Genomic DNA, 25,346 nt, shown 5'->3' with positions numbered 1-25,346 from the left:
CCAACAGTTGAGTTGAAATGCTAATTCTCTTCAACACCGAATTCCAAATTTCACGATGGGGGTTTTGCTTGGTTGGTTGCCTGGTTGACCGAGTGGATAGCTCATCCGCGCTCTGTAGATGGAATCGCCAAGCGGACATCGATGTTGGTGACTGTCTTTAGGTGGGAGATGAATTTTATCGCCTCGTGTGAAACCCATTTTCTTACAGACTGTATGTATTTAAGTCTGTATCTTATAATCTTCAAATTATCATTTATCGCAAGTCCAATTCTGGTTGAACCATTCTTGTGACTGATCTACGAAATATACACACCCTTCTTAACAGTATCCCTTCGTTAGTGGGTCTCCCCCCCCCCCCGAGGTCTTACGATTAGGAAACTTTCGAAACTGACTTCTAAGCCAGCGCTTTGGTGAGAAGTGGTCGCGATAAGCAAGGCGAACAAATTCCCAATACGGCTCCTAACAAGATTCCCGATGAGATACGGGATCGCGTTTCCAGCGAAAGAGATAAGAACGATGCCGTAATTAATGTCGGCTTGCTAATCTTTTCAGTTCAGCTGCTTCGGGTGTGCACTTTGACAAAGACAAGTTTGTGTTTTGTCATACGACACTTTGAGTAAATTTTGTAAACTTCTCATATGACAGATTCTGAAAATTAAATTTCTTTTCCGTCAAACTACTCCGAAGCAACAGTCGAGGGGGGAGGGATAAGAAATTAGCTTGTTTTTTAAGCAATCTCAAAATTGCCAGTAGATTGCCTAATAAAAAGATAAATCGTTCTGATTCAACCTACGTTGAAAATGAAAACACTAAAAACAGTCGACATTCAGATGAGTTTTTTTTTATTTAATTAATACGCAATTTTACACCCTCTGTCCAAAAAGAAACCGAACTTTTCGAAAATAGAAAAAACTAGTGGCGCCACCTGTTGTATCATTTCGTTGTCGAAAGCAACAACCTTCATTAGTGTGTGTGTCAACTGTTTATGACATTTGCTTCATTAGAAGCCGAGTTATAGTGCCAAGAGGGACAGTGCGTTTTGACGAACGGTCGGAAAATGAGTTTCAAACAGAGAGCTGCGATTGACTTTTGTGTTAAACTTGGTCAACGTTTTACTGATACGCATCAAATGCTTCAAAAAGCATACGGTGATGAATGCTTATCCCGTACTCGAGTTTACGAGTGGTTGAAGCGATTTCAAAGTGGTCGTGAGCCGCTTGAGGATGACGAAAAGCCGGGCCGTCCAAAAACTGGACTGAGCAAAGTTAACATCCAAAAAGTGCGTGATTTCATCAAAGAAAACCCGAAATCGTCCGTGAGATTGATTGAAGATGAATTGGGGATTCCAAAATCAACTCTTCACAACATTTTGACCGAGAGTTTGGGCCTTCGTAAATTGAATTCGCGATTTGTTCCCCACAAGTTGACTGACGACCATAAAATGTATCGAATTGAACACTGCAAGGACCTCATTAAAACCGCTCGTAAGGACTTAAACTTCCTCAAAACGATCATTACTGGTGATGAAACGTGGTGTTTTGAGTATGAGCCCGAAACAAAGCGCCAGAATGCTGAGTGGCGACCACCAGAAGAGGGGCATCCGAAAAAAAGTCGCTTGGAGAAGTCAAAAGTAAAGACAATGCTGATTTGTTTCTACGATTCCAAGGGCATTATCCACAAAGAATTCGTTCCGCCTGGCCAAACGGTCTATGGTGAGTTTTATCTCGAAGTTTTGAAGCGATTGATAGCGAGAATTCGTCGCGTACATCATGCATATCGTGACGACCGACCGTTCTTGAAAACCCACTGTCCCTCTTGGCACTATAACGCGGCTTCTAATGAAACAAATGTGATAAACAGTTGACACAACACTAACGAAGGTTGCCGCTTCGACAACAAAAAGATACAACAGGTGGCGCCACTAGTTTTTTTCTATTTTCGAAAAGTTCGGTTTCTTTTTAGGCTTTTTAGGTGAGTCTTGGTATTAATTTTGATGAGTTTTAATAATTAAAGTTGTCCCTCATAATCTGTCGTGAATTAAGTGCGGAAGGGGGTGACTCACCAAAATAATTATGCCCAATATCGTTACGCTTGAAGACAACGGCTGTACGCCCCCACTTGAGATATCTTTTAGTGATGAAGAGAAAATGACTCAGGAAACAAACTAACATTTCTGGTTCGAGCTAACTTACCAAACTTGCGATGTTTAAATCATAGTAAAGATTCTTGTTAGGGGAAACCGACTATTCTACAGCGCATGCGTGTGTGCTTGCATGGTAATCCGCATAAAATTGAAGTTGAATAAAAGAAGATGGAAAAACGGAGAGTCGTTTAAAATTTGCAAAAATGTTTCAGCAAATGACCTCTCGACGAGCATAAAATTACAGGTGACAGAATCGATCAGTACTAGCAAACTACGGTACTTTTGTACGAAAATATCTACGTTCCAACTAATGCGTGTGTCAGTCTCTCGCTGGGGATTGTCGTTTAGGCAGTGGACCTACAACCGTGTCCGTCACCATGGCAACCGTTTTTTTGAATCCGGTACGCGGAAGTGTCGGAACTGAAAGAAATCAACGCCCCTATTAATCGTACCTGTTGACACAGCGTGTCCCGGAAGCGGTGGAGAGTAAGCAAGGACGCTAAAGATGCTACATGGCGACAAGCACATCAGACCTGCCAATCAATAGCCTTCTATCAGACGCAACGTACCACAGGATCCAGATCGCATTAATCTTTCATGAACGGGGCGTCCAAGTCGTGTTCATAACGAACGGGCATTTATGTGGCAAGACAGTCTGCTACGTGCTGTTTGCCGTTCTATAGATCCGGGTAATCTACGGCAGCCGTTAACCTTGATTTACGAGTGCGTCGTTGAGGACATTGGATTCCCGTTTATGTGGCATGTACGAGCGTCGCTAAACTTCAATAAGTCTGCTCTGCGTTGCCTCTTGGTTATCTCGCTAATGCATCGCTTGCATTGTCGACCCGCTCATCAAAAAGCACCCCCCTTCCATAATAATATAAAAGGTCGGTCCTTTAACTTGGTGGAGACCGCATAAAAGCTCGTGAGATCCGCTAATGTGTCTGCGACGTGTTATCATGCAGGTGGCTGCACGAATGCGCATCCTACAATTTAAAGGACCTCTTCCAAATTCTCTGGCCGATCAAATATTTAACTCACTCCTCTTAGAGTTTTTCTATTGAAAAAAAAATAAGAAAATCTCGGTCATTCATAATCTGTTGAAATCGAGTTTTCTTGTAGGTTCCACATCCGGGTCTTAAATCTGTTGACTTAACCCTAGCCTTGTCTTAAATCGGCTTTTCGAAATTGCGTTGGAGAAATCAAAACACAGTCGATGCTTTCTTTACTCCGATTCACTTGCGTCATCCACGGTCATGCTGCAATTGTGTCACCGTATCAAGAAGAAGCGAGTAAACTGCATTGGGGATAAACAAGAAAACCCAGTGGGAGTTCGAACTATAATTAAAACAAATCTGAAATGCGAAATAAGCAATTATACAAAACGCATATTTTGAAATTTTCATTTTAATCCTTACCTAACTAATCTTAAGAAAAGCGAACCACACACACACACACACACACAAACATTGGCGCACCCAGGGGGGGGAGGGGGCCCGGGCCCCAAAAAAAGAAAAGGGAAAAAACACTAGAAAAATCGTCTACTCAACTCGGCCTACCCAAAGATTAAATCCTGAGTGCGCCACTGCACACAAAAGCTTAAGCAAAGCAACTGTCTGATATTTGTTATGTAATTAGTTGTTTTCATAGACAAAACAACAACCAAGCGATACGTTACTGTATCTCTCTTAGAAACGTTTTGATTCCATCCCTATCTTTTAGGCGAACTATGGTCCGTAAATGACTAGTGATCAAGTTTTTTATTTATTCAAATATAACGAACTATTTTTAATTTAAAAAAAGTATTAATTTTAAAAGCGTAATGAAGACTATTTGAATCCATTTGCGAAGAGTTTCGTTTCTCCAAAATGATTAACCATTAATGATTAACGGATTGGTTGCCATCCTATGGACGATAGCTACGTCCATAACTAACCATGAGTTACATTTTTATGTTTGGCGATTGGCTAGTTGGAACAACTAAGGCTATGAGGCCACCAAATTATGTTTGTTACTTTGGTGCGTTCTCCAGCAGGTTCGCTATGAAAATTTTCTACCACCTTCTTATGGGATCGACTAACTTGCTTTCAAGTTAGTCGATTAGAGGTGTAGTCCAGTTTGCATGCAAGGTAATGTTCTTAAAGAAGAACTATAGATTGTCAAGGAGAGATTATTTTAATAAGTAATAGATGTTGGGTGGATTTTATTGTACACCCTCTGTCCAAAAAGAAACTGAACTTTTCGAAAATAGAAGAAACTAGGGTGCCACCTGTTGTATCTTTTTGTTGTCGAAAGCGGCAACCTTCCTTAGTGTTGTGTCAACTGTTTATGACATTTGTTTCATTAGAAGCCGAGTTATAGTGCCAAGAGTGACAGTGTGTTTTGATGAACTATGGTGAAAATGAGTTTCAAACAGAGCTGCGATTGACTTTTGTGTTAAACTTGGTAAACGTTTTACCGAAACGCATCAAATGCTTCAAAAAGCATACGGTGATGAATGCTTATCCCGTACTCAAGTTTACGAGTGGTTTAATCGATTTCAAAGTGGTCGTGAGACGCTTGAGGACGACGAAAAGCCGGGCCCTCCAAGAACTGGACTAAGCGAAGTTAACATCAAAAAAGTGCGTGATTTCTTCAAAGAAAACCCGAAATCGTCCGTGAGATTGGTTGAAGATGAATTGGAGATTCTTAAATCAACTGTGCACAACATTTTGACCGAGAGTTTGGGCCTTCGTAAATTGAATTCGCGATTTGTTCCCCACAAGTTGACCGACGACCAAAAAATGTATTGAATTGAATGAACACTGCAAGGACCTCATTAAAACCGCTCGTAAGGACTCAAACTTCCTTGAAACGATCATCACTGGTGACGAAACGTGATGTTTTGAGTATGAGCCCGAAACAGAGTGCTGAGTGGAGACCACTAGAAGAGGAGCATCCGAAAAAATGTCGCTTGGAGAAGTCAAAAGTAAAGACAATGCTTGGTGAGTTTTATCTCGAAGTTTTGAAGCGATTGATAGCGAGAATTCGTCGCGTACGGCATGAATATTGTGACGACCGACCGTTCGTCAAAACACACTGTCACTCGTGGTACTATAATTCGGCTTGTTTATGACATTTTATTTTGCTAAAGGCATCTTCAGTAGGAACGATCCTTCAGTAAATGAAAGCTACTAAAAATGCGACATCGATTCAAAGAATTTTTGACTTCATGCAACAATCTTAAATGCTTGTTTTTTATAATTAGGTTTTGACAACGACAAAAATATTGTCATAAGTAAGCAATTTATTTTTATTTCTATATTGTATTTTATTTATTTTTTGCTTCATCTTCTTTGTTGTCAATCATATAGTGAATTAACCGGTCTCAAACGGAGGTGTGGAGGGTTCCTTCTCTCCTCCCCCCCCCCCCCCGAAACTCGGGTTGGACAAGAATTAGACAGCCGAATGCCTTGCTAATTAAAGTAATCGCAAATAATAAAATAAAAGAAAGAAAATAATAAAAAAACAAAAACCTTTCGAGATCTTCTTCCTCTTGTGCCTTTTTCCCATTTATTTGGGGTTGGCCTTCTCCATGATGCAACGCTATGCGCGCGATCCAACTGATTTGTCGCAGAACCTGACGTTGGGGAGGATGTATCTTTGTCTGTAGACGTGTTGTTCACGGGACCGGTTTGCTTGTTTTGAGGGACGAAAAACCAAAGTTTCGGGGAGAAAAAACCCTCCACCTCCGTATGAGACCGTTCAACTCACCTTTCGTCGAAAGAGACCAGATAAAGTAAATTTAGTTTAATCCTTGATCCAAATGTAAGCAAACAAAGTTTGCGCCGGAAGTATCTTCAGGACTAAGGCAACTCGTGGTAAAGGTGGACCAAGCTCTCATGACTTTCTATTTTATTTCTAAAATAGAAATACAAGGAGTGATGAGAACGTATACCACCTTTACCACGAGTTGCCTCAGTCCTGTAAATACTTCAGGCGCAAACTTTGTTTGCTTACACTTGGATAAAGGATAAAACTAAATTTACAAGGAGTAAATATTCTTATAGAAGTACTGTATTACTGTGAGTACTTTTATACAGAATATTTACTCCTTGTATTAGTATTTCCCATAATTAGTATTTCCTTGCGGACATGTATAATGCTATGCATTAAGATATGACTTCTCCATTACTTCCACCTTAGTATCACCACCTCTGGGTCTGGCTCCCACTGACGAGATCTTAATAAAGGTCGAAACCGGTCTGGGTAGTGGCCTTTCCTTAATGCATAGCATTATACATATCTGCAAGGAGATGTACTTTGCATTATGGGAGATACTGAGACAAGGAGTGATGAGATCTTGGTCCACCTTTACTACGAGTTGCCGCAGTCCTGAAGATACTTCAGGTGCAAACTTTGTTTGCTTACACTTCGATAAAGGATTAAACTAAATTTATTATAGTCTAACCAAGTGAGAAAAAACTTCCAAGACCAGATACAGTGACGGAAATCGACGGAGATACAGACCAAATTTCCGTCAGTGACGGAAATCGACCCCAGGTCTTTTCGACCAAAGAACTTCGTCAATACCGACTGAGATAAGGAGATTCTACATAAATCTCTCGAGATATAAACTAAAAATCGCATATTGTGTAGTGTGGGATAAAACACACCAAGAGTAAACAATTTCTACTCCAAAGAAACAAACGAAAAGGACAGACATATTTTGACAGCATTGGTCCAACTGCCAAAATATATATAGAGTACAACCAAACAACCAAACACAGAAGACATTCGCCCTTATGTTTGACGTATCATGAAACTAACTGATCTATAAAGACGATCACGTGATCCGATTGTATTATTCTCAATTTCCGCTTCACAAATTCATCTCTCACACGATGGGATTAATATCTTCCACTGCCGTGCTTCCCACTTGACCGATCGGTTCACTTTGACAGCGGATGCCAGCGTGCCAAATCAACCCCGTACACCCAAAGCGTATTACGTAATGGAGCGTGTGCACCAGACGGTTCTGGTCCGAGCATGACTGCTGATGTAACGGAGCGACGCGTGTGTGTGTGCTTCTGCTCGCTGTCGAGGGCGATATGCACCGTAGTGACACGAACGTGGTCTGGAATTGGGCGCGTGTCGGAGACACAAATTGGCCATTAAAGCTAATGAAAAGGACGAGGCAGATGCGACGAACGGACCTTTATTAATGGGCACGAATGACTAATGAATCGGATAATTGGCGGAGCTGCTCGGGGAAAAGGCTCGGCGAGTTCTTATATCGGAAACCAAAGATAGAAAGAAGAGAAAAAAGAACAATTGAGGCGGGTATCCAAAGTGCTTTTTTTTTTTAGTTAGCCAAAGTCAAATTAGTGGAACGAAATGAACTCCAAGGTAGATGACGCTCAGATAAACCGCTGATTGGCACGTGCGGTTCAACAACCATAATAATATTATCTGAATTGGTTCCTCTGAGAATATCAAGCCAAAGGATGAAATTGTATGAAGAAAATAATTTCCATACGCTACAAGTCATTTGATTTTCATACAGTTTTAGGAGGAGGAGAGAACGCTGTAAAAAGACTAAAAAAAATCAATCAGCAAGTCGTTTTATTGACATACACCCTCTGTCCAAAAAGAAACTGAACTTTTCGAAAATAGAAGAAACTAGTGGCGCCACCTGTTGTATCTTTTTGTTGTCGAAAGCGGCAACCTTCATTAGTGTTGTGTCAACTGTTTGTGACATTTGGTTCATTAGAAGCCGAGTTATCGTGCCAAGAGGGACAGCGTGGTTTGACGAACGGTCGGAAAATGAGTTTCAAATAGAGAGCTGCGATTGACTTTTGTGTTAAACTTCGTAAACGTTTTACCGAAACGCATCAAATGCTTCAAAAAGCATACGGTGATGAATGCTTGTCCAGTACTCAAGTTTACGGGTGGTTTAAGCGATTTCAAAGTGGTCGTGAGATTCTTGAGGACGACGAAAAGCCGGACCCTCCAAGAACTGGACTGAGCGAAGTTAACATCCCAATAGTGCGTGATTTCATCAAAGAAAACCCGAAATCGTCCGTGAGATTGATTGAAGATGAATTGGGGATTCCAAAATCAACTGTGCACGAGAGTTTGGGCCTTCGTAAATTGAATTCGCGATTTGTTCCCCACAAGTTAACCGACGACCAAAAAATGCATCGAATTGAACACTGCAAGGACCTCATTAAAACCGCTCGTAAGGTCTCAGACTTCCTTGAAACGATCTTCACTGGTGACGAAACAAAGCGCCAGAGTGCTGAGTGGAGACCACCAGAAGAGGGACATCCGAAAAAAGTCACTTGGAGGAGTCAAAAGTAAAGACAATGCTGATTTGTTTCTACGATTCCAAGGGCATTATCCACAAAGAATTCGTTCCACCTGGCCAAACGGTCAATGGCGAGTTTTATCTCGAAGTTTTGAAGCGATTGATAGCGAGAATTCGTTGCGTACGGCATGAATATTGTGACGACCGACCGTTCGTCAAAACACTCTGTCACTCTTGGCACTATAACTCGGCTTCTAATGAAACAAATGTCATAAACAGTTGATACAACACTAATGAAGGTTGCCGCTTTCGACAACAAAAAGATAGAACAGGTGGCGCCACTAGTTTCTTCTATTTTCGAATAGTTAGTTCGGTTTCTTTTTGGACAGAGGGTGTACTCTAAACTTAAAGTCCGCCTTGCTCCCATTATGGACGATAGTTCGAAAAATTACAATTGAAATTGAGAAAACGAAAGATTTTCTTTTTCTTTCTGGAAATCTATTGAGCATCGTCAAATCTAAAGAGTAGCTTCCTCCAATAGTTACAGGTCACGTGAATACTGCTATAACTTTCTTCAAATTTGAAATGAATTATGACACTGAAAACGTGGGTTTGAACTTGGTAACTCGTTTCGCTTGCTCTGACATCAGCGTTATTTGAATGGCATCGAAATAAATTGGATTTTGTGAGGAAGGAGGTACCCAGTGAATCAACGCACGGTTTGCGTAGGTGCAGAATTGTGTGCGAAACAGAGAATGTTGGGTGTCAATAATCGGTATTGAATCAGAGAAGTAATATTCTCCTCCATCATATATCACTAGTCAGTGGCAGATGCAATCTTGTGAATAAAACGTAGAGAATGTATCTCACGTGATCAAGATCGATTGCGAGGAATAACCATCGATTTTCATGTGTGCGAATTGGTCTTTCTATGGAGCTCTTGTTTTTTGAAATCGTGTTTGTAATAATTAAAACTCGAAGCTTGCAACATGATCTATTGATTCATAATTGAGCGCCCTTATCTATATGAAAAAAATATATATAATTTTTCTGCCTAACTTCCAGGTGTGCATCGTGCAAAAAAAGGAAACAAAGAAGATGTACGCCATGAAGTACATGAATAAGACGCAGTGTGTCAAGAAAGATGCCTTCAGAAATGTCATCAGAGAGATCGAAGTATTGTCGACTCTGGAGCACCCATTCCTGGTCAACTTGTGGTTCACTTTTCAGGTGAGTGTTCAGAAAGCTTTGTGTGTGTGTGTGTGTGTGTGTGTGTGCCACACCACCATGCCGATCATATACGAATTAAAAAACAACAACAAAGTCATTGTTCTTATATGTAATGGATTTTGCTCTTCCTGTCTTCTAGGATGAAGAGGACATGTTTATGGTGGTCGATCTACTCCTTGGTGGAGATCTCCGGTATCATCTTCAACAGGGCAGTTCTTTTAGTGAAGAACGTGTTTCCCTTTATATCTGCGAGGTGGCGCTCGCGTTAGATTACTTGCGTTCCAAACGGATCCTCCACAGGTAACACAAAAAAAAATAGCCATGCGTTGGATTAGAATATCGTTATAATTTGTACTTCAATTTAATGCATTATTAACGGTCCCTAAACTGATTATTAGTAATAAAATGGCTGCTCAACCAAAAGCTATTCATTTGGGAAAAAATCTTTTATACATTCAGGTGAGTTAGTCGGTCTCATACCTTCGTATCAGACCGACTAACTCACCTTTAGTCGAAAGAGACCTGATAAAGGTTTCTCACGCCATGGACGGGGATCGAACTTTGGTGTTTTCCACCAAAGGGCTTCGATTGAGCTACGAAGGTTTTGTTTTTCCATTTTTTCGTATATTTTTCCAACTCGACAATTTGTTTTCTCCTTTTATTTTTATTTAGCCTTTCTGATCTACCCCCTACTCTACTCAGTCCCTGTACTATCGTAATTAAGTTTCTCTCGATGTCACTGCTTGTTCTTTTGTGGGTTCCTTATTAGGTGTATACTCTAAACCAGCGTTTCCCAAATTTTTCCTACGACGGAACTCTTCACAAATCCTGAAATTTTAACGGAACACCTTGGTTAGAGTCGAGTTCGGTTGCGTATTCAATCCAAAGCTAAGCGCGCACTATCGCCGAAGCAGGCTGTATCGCATCGCAAAAAAAATGCGACAGCGCACACTACAGGCGTGCCGGACCGGGCCGCATCGCATTGAACTTGCTTGTGACCGCACATTTAATCGAATAGATACCTCCGTACTTCAGTCGTGCTCGGAGGTGTCGACAACCACGAGCGGCTGAGTCAAGGCCAGCGCACGCTGGCCTTAATAGCACAGACCACGTGCAAAATGAGGAGCGCCTGATTTTCAAACATGTTTGAACTTGTCGCAGCATTCAAAACGACCTCTCCTTTCAGTATTTTTTTATTTTATTTTTTAATTTAGATTTCCGAGGTGATTCTAATCCTTCCGATTTATCTTTTTTTTTTTTTTTATTTCATGTTTCGTAATCTCTCCCGCTATTTACTGCATGGAGTGATTTTTTTTTCATTCTCTGTAATCATTAGTTTTTCAATGTATTTGTACATCATCCATTATGTTTCGATTTACAATCTTTTAAAGTAGAATTACTCATAAGCATGTGCTATGAATAATGAAATTTGTTTTTCTCTATCACCCTCCTGACAGATGGCAGTCGTTATTTTAAAAATTTCGAAAACACAGCAAAATTCACAAATTAATAAACTGCTGTTTGAATTAGTTGCTGCGCCTAAATATTTTAAGCGTTTCTAAAATTCTCATTAACTACAGTTTTCTCTTTCTCGACAGATAATTAAATTAGCGACACAGAGAGCAAAGTGTGCGTATTTATGACATGTGACATCTCTAGCAGTAACACCAAAATGGGGGTTAACATTAGCGAATGTTTATTTAGCGTTGAGTTATATTGTGTGGGATTATGACTGAAGCAACTAAAGGCTACTGAGGCTATGGGTTATTTCTGTTAGCTGCGTGTATTCTTCAAGCCAGTTTGCCTGTTTTAGAGCGTAAAAAGCTGTATTTTCACGCCCTAAAAGCACTAACAAAAGTTGACGTCAGTGATTTGTGTTTTAAGTAGTTCATTTCCAAGACAACTCGTGAAGAAACTATTTCCGCTATATATTTTTAAATTTTCTTCTTGATGGGATTCCTTGCATGATTACAAAAACGCAGGACACTCTTAATGAGAAGATCAAAGCCTTGATGATCAGAAGACTTACACGGTGTAGAAGTGTTCAAATGATGGAAACAAAAAAAACAAATTTATTTGGCTGATAGAGATAAATTTATCCTTTGTTTAATAAGTTTAAATGCTAAATGGTTTCTTTCTTAAGATCATAAGATTAATTTCGTGGGATCTTACTGCATATTTCGTTTTGTTTCAGGGACATCAAACCAGATAACATCTTATTGGACGATGCAGGTGAGTGCTCTCTTTTCATTATGCAGTGTGTGTGTGTGTGTGTGTGTGTGTGTGTGTGTGTGTGTGTGTGTGTGACAAAACATTATTTAAAGTGCAATCCACTGCGTATCTTTCGCTCTATTGTTGCTTCTATTCCAATCTAAGATGAATGGGTTTCCTTTACGGAGATCACCTCAATACCATTTGTCTTCTCCAGTCCAATGTCGGCCTGCAACACGCTCTCCCTTGTTTTCATTTGTTTGAACTTCCACATTTCAGCTTTCTAACAAGTATCTTCGCAATTCCTTTCAATCCAAACAACTTCTTTCCCTTTCCAACGTCTTTTTTTGTACGGTTTTACCTTTCTGTTCGCTACCAACTTCTCCGAAATAAGTGTCGCCCTTCCGTATACTGCATCTCCCGAATGTATTGGCGCCTGTATAAGGTAAACTCGTTTTCTGCGTGAGAAGACCAAGGACGGGGGAAGGTTTCCTTGCCGGAACGATGCGATTTCTTCTGCCTTCCAGAACAGCTAGATTGATGTGTGGACCTCGACTAATGTCGCGTCGAGGACTAAAGCCGCTCCTCCCTCCGTTTCAATGCCGATTCACTGAACTTTACTTTCTATTTGAGAACGGTTCTCGTCGTGCACAATGAATGGGTCGTCTGTCTGCATGCAGTACGAGATTACGAGAAAGAAAAAGCGATCTCCGTAACAGACGCCATCTCGTTCGCCCAACGGGTCGCTCTCTGATGGTGCAGCAAATTACGTTTCGCTGCGACGTGTAGTGAAACGCGAGTACATAAATAGCTGCGAATGAGCACACGGCGATAATCACGCCAAATTGTAGCATCTTGCTTTTTTCTCGTAAGATTAACCTCACACTAAATCGCTCCACGCTCAGGCAGACCACACTTCGAAATATTTCATTGGTTCCTTCGGATTTCGTAACTTTTTTTTTTAATTCATCGTTTCTTTCTTTTTAAATGTTTTGTGTTCTTACTCTTTTTCCTTCGTCTTTTACAATTTTTAATTTATTTTTTCTTTCTTTCTCTGATTCTCTCTCTCTTTCATTCTTTCCGTTTCTTTCTTTCGTGACATTTGTCCTCTCTTTGTCATTCATTCATTCTCTCTCTCTCCGCAGCTCAACTGATTTATTGAAACCGAATGAGCTACGGAGATGTCGTGGATTCAAATCCCTTCTGGGAAGCAAATAAACAATAAAGAATTCCCTATTTTCAGGATAAAGAATTTCTTGATCACGGGTTCGAATCCAGGACGCGAACAACCTTTATAAGAACTCTTCAACTGAAGATGATTCAGCCGATCTCATACGGAGATGCAAGAGTTTTTCCTTCCGTTAACTGGGACTTCTTATACCACAAAACAGGCAAACTGGCTTGAAGAACACACGCAATCATTAATACACCGACCTCGTAGCCTTAATTCTTTCCCTTTACATTCCTTTCGGTGTTTCTGTATACGGATATAATAATTCTTCTGACTAGAAGATTTTTAATCAAAATGTTTTTATTCTTATTGTTATTTATTTGTTGAGATCGTTGTTAGCATATGTCAGGTAAAAAGTTTGGCTTCAATCGGACCATTTTAAGTACCAAAATAACAACAAAATGACATTCAATCAACTGTCAACAAAGCCATAATTGCCAAAAGAAAAGTTCAATTTTTGTAATATTGAGTGACGTCATTATACAAGACTTCCAATGCGTTGTTTGTGAATTGAATTATTGACCACATTGGTCAGTTCCAATTTCAAAAATGTTGAAATTTTTAGAACAAAGCGTGTCATGAACTCGGAGGCAGACACAAAATTAAATCTTTGTTTGCTTTTTTTTTTAATTATTTTTATTACGTCAAATATGGTTATAAATTACAATTATTTGTGTGTGGGGGGGAGGGGTGGAAACGAGTTATAATCCTTGTTCTTATCCTTTCCAGGTCACGCCCACATCACCGATTTCAACATCGCCACCGTGCTGCAGGATGGAGAAGTGGCGCTTTCAATGTCCGGAACAAAACCGTACATGGGTAAGTTTGTCTGCTGACTTCTGCCCATTTCCTGACTCACTTCCACTCTACAATGGGCCGTCATTGGTTCTAGTGAATAGAGGAGATCAGAGAATGAAATGGGCGGAAATAGTCGGTGTTGCTACACTTGGAAATTCCTGTTTGTCGAAACTGTTTCCATTCACAGAGGCGTAATGATAAATTAATTTTCTCATTTACACGACCCTTGTTGGCGTTGCAAATATTAACGCGAATTTGCAATTACTCCCAACAAAAGACTGGGAAAATGAGTGGTGCAAAGATTTGCTATTCTTCTGAAAACATTGACATTGTTCTCAGTATTTTATTACAGTTAATTCTTATCACTCGTGCCACTAATCGCGTTTGTCTTTGTTGCCATAACTAAAATATCGATTTAATGTTTTCAGTCTCCTATGATTCTATTCTGGTTTATATCACGAGAAGAACACACGAGCCTATTGTTAACAAAAGCACTTTCATTGCTAATTTCCTCATTGCTTGTGCTGAGCAATATTTATTATTAACTGGCATTTTTCCATGTTATATTTTTACGTGTTCACCAGTAAAAATTATAGTTGGCATTTTTTAGCTCAACAAATATTCAGATATGCCTTGATGTGGAAGTGTTGCAGACTTTAAGTTATCTATTTTATTCTTGTTACCATTTCTTCTTATTTTGGGTTTACGTTTTAATATTGCCATTATTTTCTTTCAGCTCCTGAAGTGTTTGAAACTGCCACAGACTGTGCATCAGGCTACTCCTTCCCAGCTGATTGGTGGTCTCTTGGAGTGTCAGCCTATGAAATGCTTTATAGACACGTGAGTGTTCATTGTAACTTTGTTGCTATTGTTGTTGTATGAAGATTTAGGGAATAGAATTCGCCCTTTTGATTTGAAAAAATAATCAAATAAATAATAAAATCTTTGAAGCTGTGGTTTTCCCTTCCGCGTGCCTACTTTTATGTGGAACTACTTCCGTTCCAATTTCACCCTCAGTACCATCGCCTCCATCTCCATTTGATGAGCGTCGGAGTTATGGCCATCGACTTTTCTCTCTAAATGATAATTTGAAGATGTGGTTGATGGCTTCACAGAAAGTGGCAACTCTTCAACACGAGCGCAAAATAAAATTCGATTTTCAATTTTACAAAATAAAATTTTACGATTTTTTTCCTCCTCTCGAGACTTGAGCATTGCATCGTCCCTCTACCAATCTATTCACAAGGCCAAAGTTGCTCGAACTGATTTACTTAATTCAATTTAGCCATTCAATTAGCTGCACACATAGCAACTAACTCGATCTGAACGAACTTTAGGCCTAATTATCGTCCAAATTGAGATGAGCATCCCATAGAGGGCGCAACCAGCACTTACTACTTTGTTTAATAAGTGGACAGCATAATTGTTATATGACATCTTTGATTAGTATGTATTTCTCTCCTCACTACACTAGTAAAATAATTATTTTAAATAATAATAATAATCTCAACCTTATAACAAAATAGTTTATTTGTCCATAGTAACGAAACAGCCTGCTTGCTTGCTTGTACAAGACAGTAACCACTAACAGTACATCGTTGAATATTGATCAAATAAAATAAACAAAACGCATGCGCAGTAGTGTCTGACCCTCTGGAGTTCTTTTCTGAACTATTAATATACCACTCACGTGTTTATCTCTTCCAGTTACTATTTCTTCGCATGTTAACATCGCCCAGTTAATGTAACGTATTAGCCTGGTTTTTCCAATCTTACAGAACCAAAAAATGCCGTTAACATGATTATCTGTTTAATGAGATCGTATTTTCTTGTTACAGAGACCCTACGACATTCATTCGGGTACCACACCGGAAGAAGTGAGTCACATGATCAATGGAACGTGTTTACGATTTCCGAAATTTATCGAGCCTGGGATGACAAGTCTGCTACAACAGGTAGGAAAACTGTGGACAATAACAGCATTTGTGTAGTTCCTTTTTATCCGTTTTTTTATAAGATGAAATAAATTTCTGTTCAAAGCGTACTTCAATTCTGCTTTCTGCATAAAAACATGCTATTAAATTATTGGATTTAAGTGAAGAAATAATTTAAGAACTTTATCAGAGTAGCTTCTAAGACATCGTATAAGAACTTGGCATTAAAATAACCATTAGTGGCATGAACGATAAATTCAAATGATGATGAAAGAATTCTGTTTGAATTTTTTCATTTTTACTATTTTAACGGTCAAAAGAATTCAAAAAGTTGAGTTCTGTTGATCAATCTGAAAAGATCGAACTATTAATGGTAGCTATTGAGTTAGCAGTGGCCATCCATCAGTATGGATAGAAACGGTTGATTTTTTTGAGTGGTGGGTTTTTTGTTTTTTTTTCCGAGACATCATAATGGTGACCATACATGTGACTGGTATTAGTACATTGCTTAATTTTAAAATTAATTTTTCAAATCTCCCTCCTGGTCACAATTATTCCACTGCATCCTGCGCCAATGGGAAAATCATTTCAACAATCACCTAAGAACAGTTAGACATCGTCGATAAACGTGTTCTAAGACAGCCCTTCCCAAACTGTGGGCACAACCCCCCTTGGGAGACATTAGTTTTGTTGAAGGGGCCTTTTTCAAACCAATTAAGTTTGAAAATTTTGAAAATTAAGGTCTCCAATAAATAGGGAGGCGATGAAATTCATCTTCACCTTTACATTCAAAAAATTCATAGCAAATAGCAATTGAACTTGCAGCCAATAAATCCGGAATATATTTGAATCCACTTCTTCAAATTTTGAGATGCTCGCACAAGATTTCTTCCTAAACCAACGTACATTGGCTTGGGAAGAGACGACATAAGATGGGGCTATAAAGGCAATATCCGTTTATAAAGGCGATCGGCCTGTCGCTAAACATGAGCTGGATACTGGTCAGTGATCTTCATCCATTATGAAGTACCTTGAACGTTGCCTAAGTAATCTAATCATAAATTAAGTATTTGAGTTTTCTCTTGAAAATTTCACAAACTCTGTGTTTAATTCCTAATCATGATATTAAAGCTAAAGTACGATTCCATTGGCGGTTTTCAAGACACGTGACAAAGTAAGATTATTCCTCAACATGATCGCTAAACCTGTAAAAGTGAGCATCAAAGAATCGTAACTTCGTGATGTCTGTCTTACATTATTTGGCATCTGAGACTCTTCGTTTTTCTCACAAAAGAATATATTAAACAACATTATTATTGCTATGATTATCACTATCATCATACCTCCATCAAAAATTAATACTGGGAAGGTCTAAGTATTACATGAGGAGACGTTCACGAAGCACCAAGTTCCATTCACCAAGCTAAAAACTTGTTCCTCACTTCCCTGCTCGCACCCTCTTGATACAACTTCCAGGAACGGCCCTTGTTCAGTCCTAGTCTCCCTCCATTCTTTTTCCTCATTATAGTAACAACCCTTACTCAGTTATGTCTCGTAAGATCATAAGAAAAGCCAAAACTGCTCTACACGTTATATCTCTCTTTAACCGCACCACCTTGTAAACAATTGCATGTTCCCATGGAAACTACTTCCAATATCATTAGCCTAATTTAATCAATAATGGTCTCAAAGTAACCTCCAGCAGTAAAACCACTAAACTGAATTTCCTCTTCGGATAAATCGTTTCAATACGAACACTTGTTGATTCCTATCCCCGTAATCTATTCTTCAACCAAATTGCTCCTAATTTAATTTAATGTTGAAGGCCGAAGCAAATTTTAAATATACTATTCTATATGTCTCTTGCCCAAGAGACCTGTTACACTGTTGTAATATGTGACTAAAATGCCACCTTCTCCTAACCAAATCCATGCCGATCATCACAGGAAAGTTACTGATAACATTTCCAGTCCTCACAAACCTCGCCAACACCTTAATGGCAACTGCACACACTCACAGATTTCAATGTAATTCGAAGCCGTAGTCTTTCGCCTCCTTTGTTGAATGGAAGAATTTTTCCTTCGTTCATTTCACTCCTTTGGAATTCTTCCTGTTGTAAGGCTCTTATTAAACAGGTGCGTTAAAACTTTCGTTAACTCCCTGGAATATTCCCTTGGAACATGCAGTGAGTTTATTTAATTCCTCATACACCACCTGCTTTCTCCTTCCTCAAGTTTTCATGATGTTACCCTTAGAAGTATAAAATACCTTGACGAATTATAGCAGTTGTGTGTCATTTAAAATCACTTCATAATCTTGGGTCAGCTTTCTGGGATAGGCTAACGGTAGAGACTAGCTGCCCGCTGATCTTCAAAATTTGGGCCAAATGGTTTCGCACCCACTCGCTTCCTTTTGAAAATAAAAGCTCTGGCGGATATATTCCTAAATTTATATTTTTTTTTATGTAAATGGCGTGTTTTGTCTTCCTGAAAAGAAGAGGGGATGTCTGAATTTTCGCTTCCTGGAAAGGGATCCGTCCATTTTACGTTCTCCGCTCGTTGTCACTTCCAGGTACATTTGTCATTGGTGACAGTGCACCTGGGTAATGATCTCATGGCCATTCTAACAGGAGGTAGATTCAACATCCATTCACAATAGCATCCTATGTTGAAATGATTAGGAATGAAAATAGGTATCCGGAGAGTTAATCGAAAGACAATTCATCGAAAGACAATTCATCGAAAAGGCAATTCATCGAAAAGGCAATTCATCGAACGACAATTTGTCGAAAATGCAATTCACAGAAAAAACAATTCACCGAAAATTTTAACTTTTCGAAAATGTTATGATAAAATTGATCCATTTAGAACAAAAACTGAACCATGTAGAGTGAGAAAGCAATGCTAATTGGATATCTGTTTCATGTCTGTTCAAGGGACTGATTTGCCTCTTTCCGGGAGGAAAAGCAAAGTCATCTCCCTATTATGCCTGATAGCTTACCTTTAGCTGAGCAGGACTGATAAAAATTAAGCGGTCATAAATGGAATTCCAACTACCCAGGTCATTCTAACTAAACCGCTTCGTTTATACTGACTGAACTACGCAGACTCCATTATTATTATTGTTGTTACTAGTAGTAATACGCGACTTCAATGCAGATTATTATGGGATGAATTTTACTCAGATTCGCTATTTGAAACTTTCACAAGAAAATGTCGAACCGTTCCAGTTTTCAATTCAGCAATATTCGGGTCTACAAAGAAATAATGTGTCCAAATTACGTATTACAATAACTCTCTGACTTAGCCGAATTAGTAGAAGTTGTTGGTACAAGAAGCTGTCTGCGTGGTTCAGTTTTTGTTCTAAATGGATGACTTTTATCATAATATTATCGAAATTTTAAAATTTTCGGTGAATTGTTTTTTCGATAAATTGCCGTTCGATGAATTTTCATGTAACCTGAAAATAGAAGTTTTTAATTCTGATGCGCCTTCAGTCATCTGTAGCAACGGTAATTGTCCTTGAAAACCTCAAGAAATTCATTTTCGTTACACCAGCGCCATATCTTCTTCTTGGTCTATATTTTCCTGATTAAAATCTTCCATAATGGTCATTCACCTCTTGTTTTCTAACCATGCATTTTCTTGTTACCATCCTCCACTTTTCCAGTCCTATATTAACATATGACTAACATCTAATCCTGTCCACCTCCACTTCAATATTTCCTCAAACCTCTGCTGCTGTTCCCTTTTACATCTGAATCGTGTGGACATAATTTCATTGCTATCATTAACAACCCATTCATTCTATTCTTTCCCTTCTATCTTCACAAGAAATATCATACCTTCCGTTTTTCTTTCCATCAGGTTAGCATCCTCACCGATCTCCATTTCACTTCCAATAAAAAACAAAACACTTTTAGGTGAACAAACCCATCATTTCTCAGCATTCACAACACACTGATCTTCATTACTGCTTCTTCCTCAACTTTCTCTCTTTTTCCCTGATCTCGCTTGCATACCTCTTCTCTTATTCTGCCCTTCATCCTCCCATTTGGGTCTGGAACCGCTTTCTCTTTGTCCATTCACAAGCAACCTTAGTCTTTCCTTATCATTTTTCATCATTGCCAAATATTTACTTTCAAATCTTAAATCTCATTATTATTAGGTGAATTTCACCCTCGAAAACCTGTAATAATAACCCTTTAGGTGGGCTAAAGAGTAGATAATCCGGTCAACAAGGAGATGGTCTTGGATCCCCCGATGAAAATCGTCTATTATCATCCAAAAACATTGACAAACATCGATATTCGCCGTGAAATTAGAACCCCACAGACTCTTAGCTGGACAGCAGGTACACTACCCAGCTTGGTCAGCCAGGATATCTATTAGATGAGCGCAGATTCATCTAAATTTATCGTTTCAAAAAGATAATCCTCCTTTTTCCCAAAGTCTGAAGCACATTCCACTGTTTTGAAATCTCTGAATAATTTAACTTTTTCGTAATCAATGTTAATTTCTGAAAACTCTTCGGCTAAATTAAAATAATATAAAGATTTGTTTCATCGTGGCGAAAACGAAATCGACCCCAGCTGTTTTCCCATCGTGACCCGTCGTAACTCCGTTACAAACGCGTCACTGAATTTAAATATGAAGATTAAGATTTTAATTTAGATTTCGACATGGAAGTTATTAAAAGATTAAAGGGATAAAAAAAACTTGCCCTCTATTTAAATAAAAATCTTTGGCAGAATTTCCTGGATCTCTATACTTCAGCAAAAGCTGCCGCTGATAGTTTTGTAAAAAGTGTTCACTTTTTGTACATAATTATAAAATTTGGCACAAAAGGTCGGTAGAACAATGTTTAATTGTTTAATTCTTTAGTAGAAGCATCTGTACTGATCTCCCCCATTGAACAAGTCTATTTATTTACAGCTGCTCCAAGTGGATCCTTCGCAGAGGATGAGCACTCTGGAACAGATGAGATGCCATCCGTATCTCGCCGAGGTGGACTTCCAGGCCGTTCGCAACATGCAGATCACACCACCTTTCATCCCAGACGTAAGTTCACGCACCTGTGGTGACTTTTGCGCGCTAGTGCAGGTGTGTGTGAGAGAGAGAGAGAGAGAGAGAGGATTGAGAGAGAGACTCGTATTACTTTTAGTGGTGGTTTGTAATCATTATCGACTGGTAATTATTTATTTTTCCTCCTCCTGTAGAAAAACCAACTCAACTGCGATCCAACCTTTGAGCTCGAAGAGATGATCATAGAAACAAAGCCCTTGCACAAGAAAAAGAAACGTTTGTCGAAGAAAAGTTCGACTCGTCGAGCGAACTCGAACTACGGCTGCGAAGTAAGTGACAAATAACGAACATCCCTATTTGTAATACTCGGTAATGGTGTCACTAAATGCAGGATTTCTCGCCACCTCCCTTGAGTGCCACTTTTTCCAATTAGTAACCAACTTTTGAACAAGTTGGTTACTAATTGGAAAAGGAACACACGCACGCACACATGCAAAAGATTCCATTGTAACAAACAGCGACAAATAAAAACCAATAAATCTTGTTTTGTACAGTATCGCACACCTATTTATATTTTTGAAATGAAAATTGATTTGAAGGATGTTACGGTATTGATATTTTAAATCTTCAATATTTTTACAGGAATGTAGACACGAAAGGCCTTTAGTTTGGCAATATAAGATATTAAAAATGGAGGATATTATGATCCATCAAATTTTTATAGCCAAATATAGAAAGAACATAAAAGTTTCGAAATTTACCAGAGAGCTCAGAATATAAACTTCAGCATCGGTGGTCATATTCTCACATGAACTACTTAAAAGACATGAGCTCTGACTTTTTAGTATCTTCTCATAAGCTCTCTGGGAAATTTCGAAAGTTGGCTATAAAATTTAGATGGATCCATAATATCCTTCAATTTGAATGTCTTCAATATTTGTATTATTAGAATACATCTAATATTGTCTGACTTATAACTACAACATCATCATCGCATGATTTAATACTTAAAAATAACATGAAGAATATATCAGTTTTGCTGCCCTAATAACAGATTTTTTTATTTATTTTTATTAAATAGGAAGTGGGTGCCTTAGAAAAACGTCTCAATTCCATCCAGGAACAGTTCATTATCTATAACAGACAGAAGTAAGTTTAACATCATAAAATATTTTGACTTCTATGCTCTAAAAGTTTTATGTACTATCAGCAGGTGTCAACCCATTAACCTTAATTTTCTTAATCCAATACGAGGGTGCGAGGGTACTGTCCATTATAATCCATTTCCTCAGGCACATCACACGTCTTATTCCACAAAACTTCTACAATACGAATTTTAGATCATTTAAATTTTTTTTCACTTAAAAGGGTTTATGCTTGCTGTACACCACTGAGCATGTTGAAAGAGTTCCAACATTGTTCAAGTATTTTAACTACTGACGTACAAGTAAAGACCTTTAAATATCTAGGACGTGTTATTAGCAGTGATGGAAGATGTAAAAGTGACATAAAAGCAAGAATAGCGATGGGAAAAGATGCCTTTAATAGAAAATGGAATTTATTCAGAAGTAAAATGGACAGAAATCTAAAGAAAAGACTTATAAGATGTTATGTGTGGAGTGTTGCCCTCTATGCATCTGAAACTTGGACATTGAAGAAAGAAGAAATTAAGATTTTGGAAAGCTTTGAGATGTGGATTTGGAGAAGGATGGAAAAAATCAAATGGACAGATAAATAACTAATGAAGAGGTCTTAAAAAGAGTAGAAGTCTATTAAGGAGGATAAAAAGAAGCAAAGGAAACTGGATCAGACATATTCTGAGAGGGAATGGAATCATCGGAGATGCCATCGAAGGAAAAATAGACGGAAAAAGACCCAGAAGAAGAAGAAGAACAGTATTTTGATGATTTAATTCATTTAATAGTAATTCATGAACGACTAATTAGCATACTCACTCTCCAACCAATAAGCTGTAGATTGAAATGTCACCATGGGAGTGGATGCTTTGTGTATGTCTTTAGGTTAGTTAGTTATTCATATTTCACGTCAGAGAACGCTGTATGGTCACTCCCGTACCTCATTGGGTTTTGGGAGTGAAGCCTTCTACTAGAAGTGATGGAGTCGCAGATGCCCTTTGTACGCAGAGTTAGTAGAACAATCACAACTACCCATGCTCATGAGAGGCTTAATGAAGGCTTGAGGTGCTTAGAAAACTTCCGTGTTGGATCTCTAGAGCATAGTTTCCGTAATATCTAATCCACCTAAGGTACTCATATTAATGTACTATAGGCGACCTGTATTTGTGGGTGGGAATCACATAAAAAATGCATCTGATTGGTAAGTGAATCAAAATAATACTTCATTGTGATTCAGGACTGTCCAACCGGCACTCCATGGACGGCTGAAAGTCACCGTAGTACCTTTCAGGGTCAGATGAGAATTGAACCAGTTTTCATATTTCTGAAGAATTCTTATCATATGTGATGTCATTTTTTTAATTGACGCAACAATACTGATGTTAACTTCCGGAAAGTTTTACATCCTGGTATCTCTGTGAGATGGGATATTCATAAATGGATAAATACCTTGGAAACCAACCGTAGAAAATGTACTGTTCCAACCACAGAAGGGAGCAGATTGCCAAGAAGAGTCAATTCATGTTGAAGAGGGGAGAAATGAATAAGGCGATGTACGAATTCGTCACCAACACGCGAAATCGCTTACTTTAGACGTAAAATTTTCTAACTATTGTGCAAGCAAAATAGTTATCACTTTAAAAACTAGAATTTGCATAAAAGAAAAGCTAATTTTCCAGTATAATAATAAACACTCATTCTACGAAACGCATTGATTACCCCATTATCTTAATGGATTCGCCTTCTTCGGCCATGCGCAGAAGTGTCGAGGGGTCTCGCATCGGTGGTCATACAGTACTCAAGTAATACATAAAACCAATCTAATGGAAAATCAATTTTTTTTTTAATAAGAGTGACGCTGTTTAGTCGTTTTTACCACACTGTTTGAATTTTATTTTATTTTTTAAATAAAAAGTTCTGTCTCTGTAATGGCTTGGGATTATTTTCACAATCGGGTGCTACATTTCACTATAAACGGTAAATTTGTGAAGTGGTCCTTATAGATTAAAAAAAAATGAACATCACTATAATCTCCGTGTTGATCATTTAAAATTCATGGAATTCATCTGTTATTCATCATTCAAGAGGTAACGAACTAAGAAAAAAATAGCAATGAAATTAAGAAGAATGAAATGTCATTTTTCATTCTTCTTTTTATGGAAGATTTTTTGAGTTAATAGTCACTGTTTTTAATATCAATTCCAAATATTGATAAAGTTATATAAAAATCATTTTGAAGAATTAGTTCCGTTTTTTTTTTTTTTCGGCGACTTAACAATAACTTTTGTTTCCTCTTTTGATGCAGGGAACTTTATAAACAATCCATGGCCGAAAAAGAACGCCAGTGGGAGGAAGAACTACAGAAAATCGTCAGCTGATGACAGCAGAGAATCACCAAGAGGATCTCGCTAAATAGAGTGCCAGATGATGTTTGCTACTGTCTCAAAGCGAGGCGTCGAGCATCAAAAAGAAATGCCCACGAGGAAGATGACGTACAAGATGGCGGTGCTCTTCTATCAGGTGATCATTGGAGGTCAGTTCAAGAAGCCTAGAGGACTCACTCTTCAACTGCGAGTCTTGGTACAATTCCTCCTCGACAATGAACCAAACGCAATGAGTCCCTAAGGGGAGGACGACCAATTTTTTTGCAGCGCGGGTCGCTCTTTCTGTAGTTCCGGTTTATTATTATCATCATCATCATCATCCCTTGCAGCTTCCTGTGGTTTTTCTTGGAATGTGACATCTGCTACGCTACTTATACGGAATAAAAAATCTTTATGTTGCTTTCAGTTACAAATAATCAATTGGTAAATATTTGCTCCAATAATTAATCCATACAGATCGTACTTCCAATTTATTAGTAGACCGGTCTTATATTTTAGCTTCTTTATGGAAGCGCATGAAACAAGAGATTTAATATTTTTAAAAAAATGAATTTTTTAAAAGTAATAGTTTTAACTTCCTCACGTAGATCATCGGGTGATGTTATGGCCATCTGGCGATAGCAGTCATGTAATGATAATGACATAATTATCTAATTAAATCGTCTTTTTGAAGATGTTCATTAGTTTGAAGTGTTGTTAATACGCGAGAGCATATATGGCACATTATAATACAAAAAAAAAAAAAAATCAGTTTAAAGAAAGTTCGAGAAACTAGACGTAGAGATCCCATACTACGTATAGTAGTATGTGTGCGTGCGCATTACAACCTAAACTGGACACGATGTAAACACAGTTAAGTCTTCAAAAGATGCAATAAAAACGCACCCTTTAGAATCTCATCGTTCGCTGCGACTATCGTCAAAGAACCCTCGTCGATTCAGATTTAGGACGTTTAATTATTCCTTC

The 25,346-nt window shown here is 38.5% G+C and overlaps 1 protein-coding gene across 1 annotated transcript in view; it reads left to right on the top strand.

The window, feature by feature from the left end:
- Positions 1 to 24,785, top strand: part of LOC150092463 (serine/threonine-protein kinase 32B-like) — a 46,785-nt gene extending 22,000 nt beyond the window's left edge. Inside the window, exons 3-12 of the mRNA XM_090414828.1 lie at positions 9,498 to 9,662; positions 9,802 to 9,962; positions 11,857 to 11,894; positions 13,834 to 13,923; positions 14,639 to 14,742; positions 15,741 to 15,857; positions 20,771 to 20,896; positions 21,055 to 21,189; positions 21,942 to 22,009; positions 24,302 to 24,785. Of these exons, the coding sequence (XP_090270954.1) occupies positions 9,498 to 9,662; positions 9,802 to 9,962; positions 11,857 to 11,894; positions 13,834 to 13,923; positions 14,639 to 14,742; positions 15,741 to 15,857; positions 20,771 to 20,896; positions 21,055 to 21,189; positions 21,942 to 22,009; positions 24,302 to 24,374 (1,077 nt within the window). The 3' untranslated portion in view covers positions 24,375 to 24,785. The remainder of the gene's footprint in view (positions 1 to 9,497; positions 9,663 to 9,801; positions 9,963 to 11,856; positions 11,895 to 13,833; positions 13,924 to 14,638; positions 14,743 to 15,740; positions 15,858 to 20,770; positions 20,897 to 21,054; positions 21,190 to 21,941; positions 22,010 to 24,301) is intronic.
- Positions 24,786 to 25,346: the final 561 nt, after the last annotated feature.

This window comes from Typopeltis vanoorti, chromosome 26 (assembly GCF_054136105.1).
Source record: "Typopeltis vanoorti isolate ZY-2024b chromosome 26, IOZ_Tvanoo_1.0, whole genome shotgun sequence".
Classification (NCBI taxonomy): Eukaryota; Metazoa; Arthropoda; class Arachnida; order Uropygi; family Thelyphonidae; genus Typopeltis; species Typopeltis vanoorti.
Note: the sequence above shows the minus strand (reverse complement) of the source record. Positions and strands in the feature narration are given on the sequence as shown.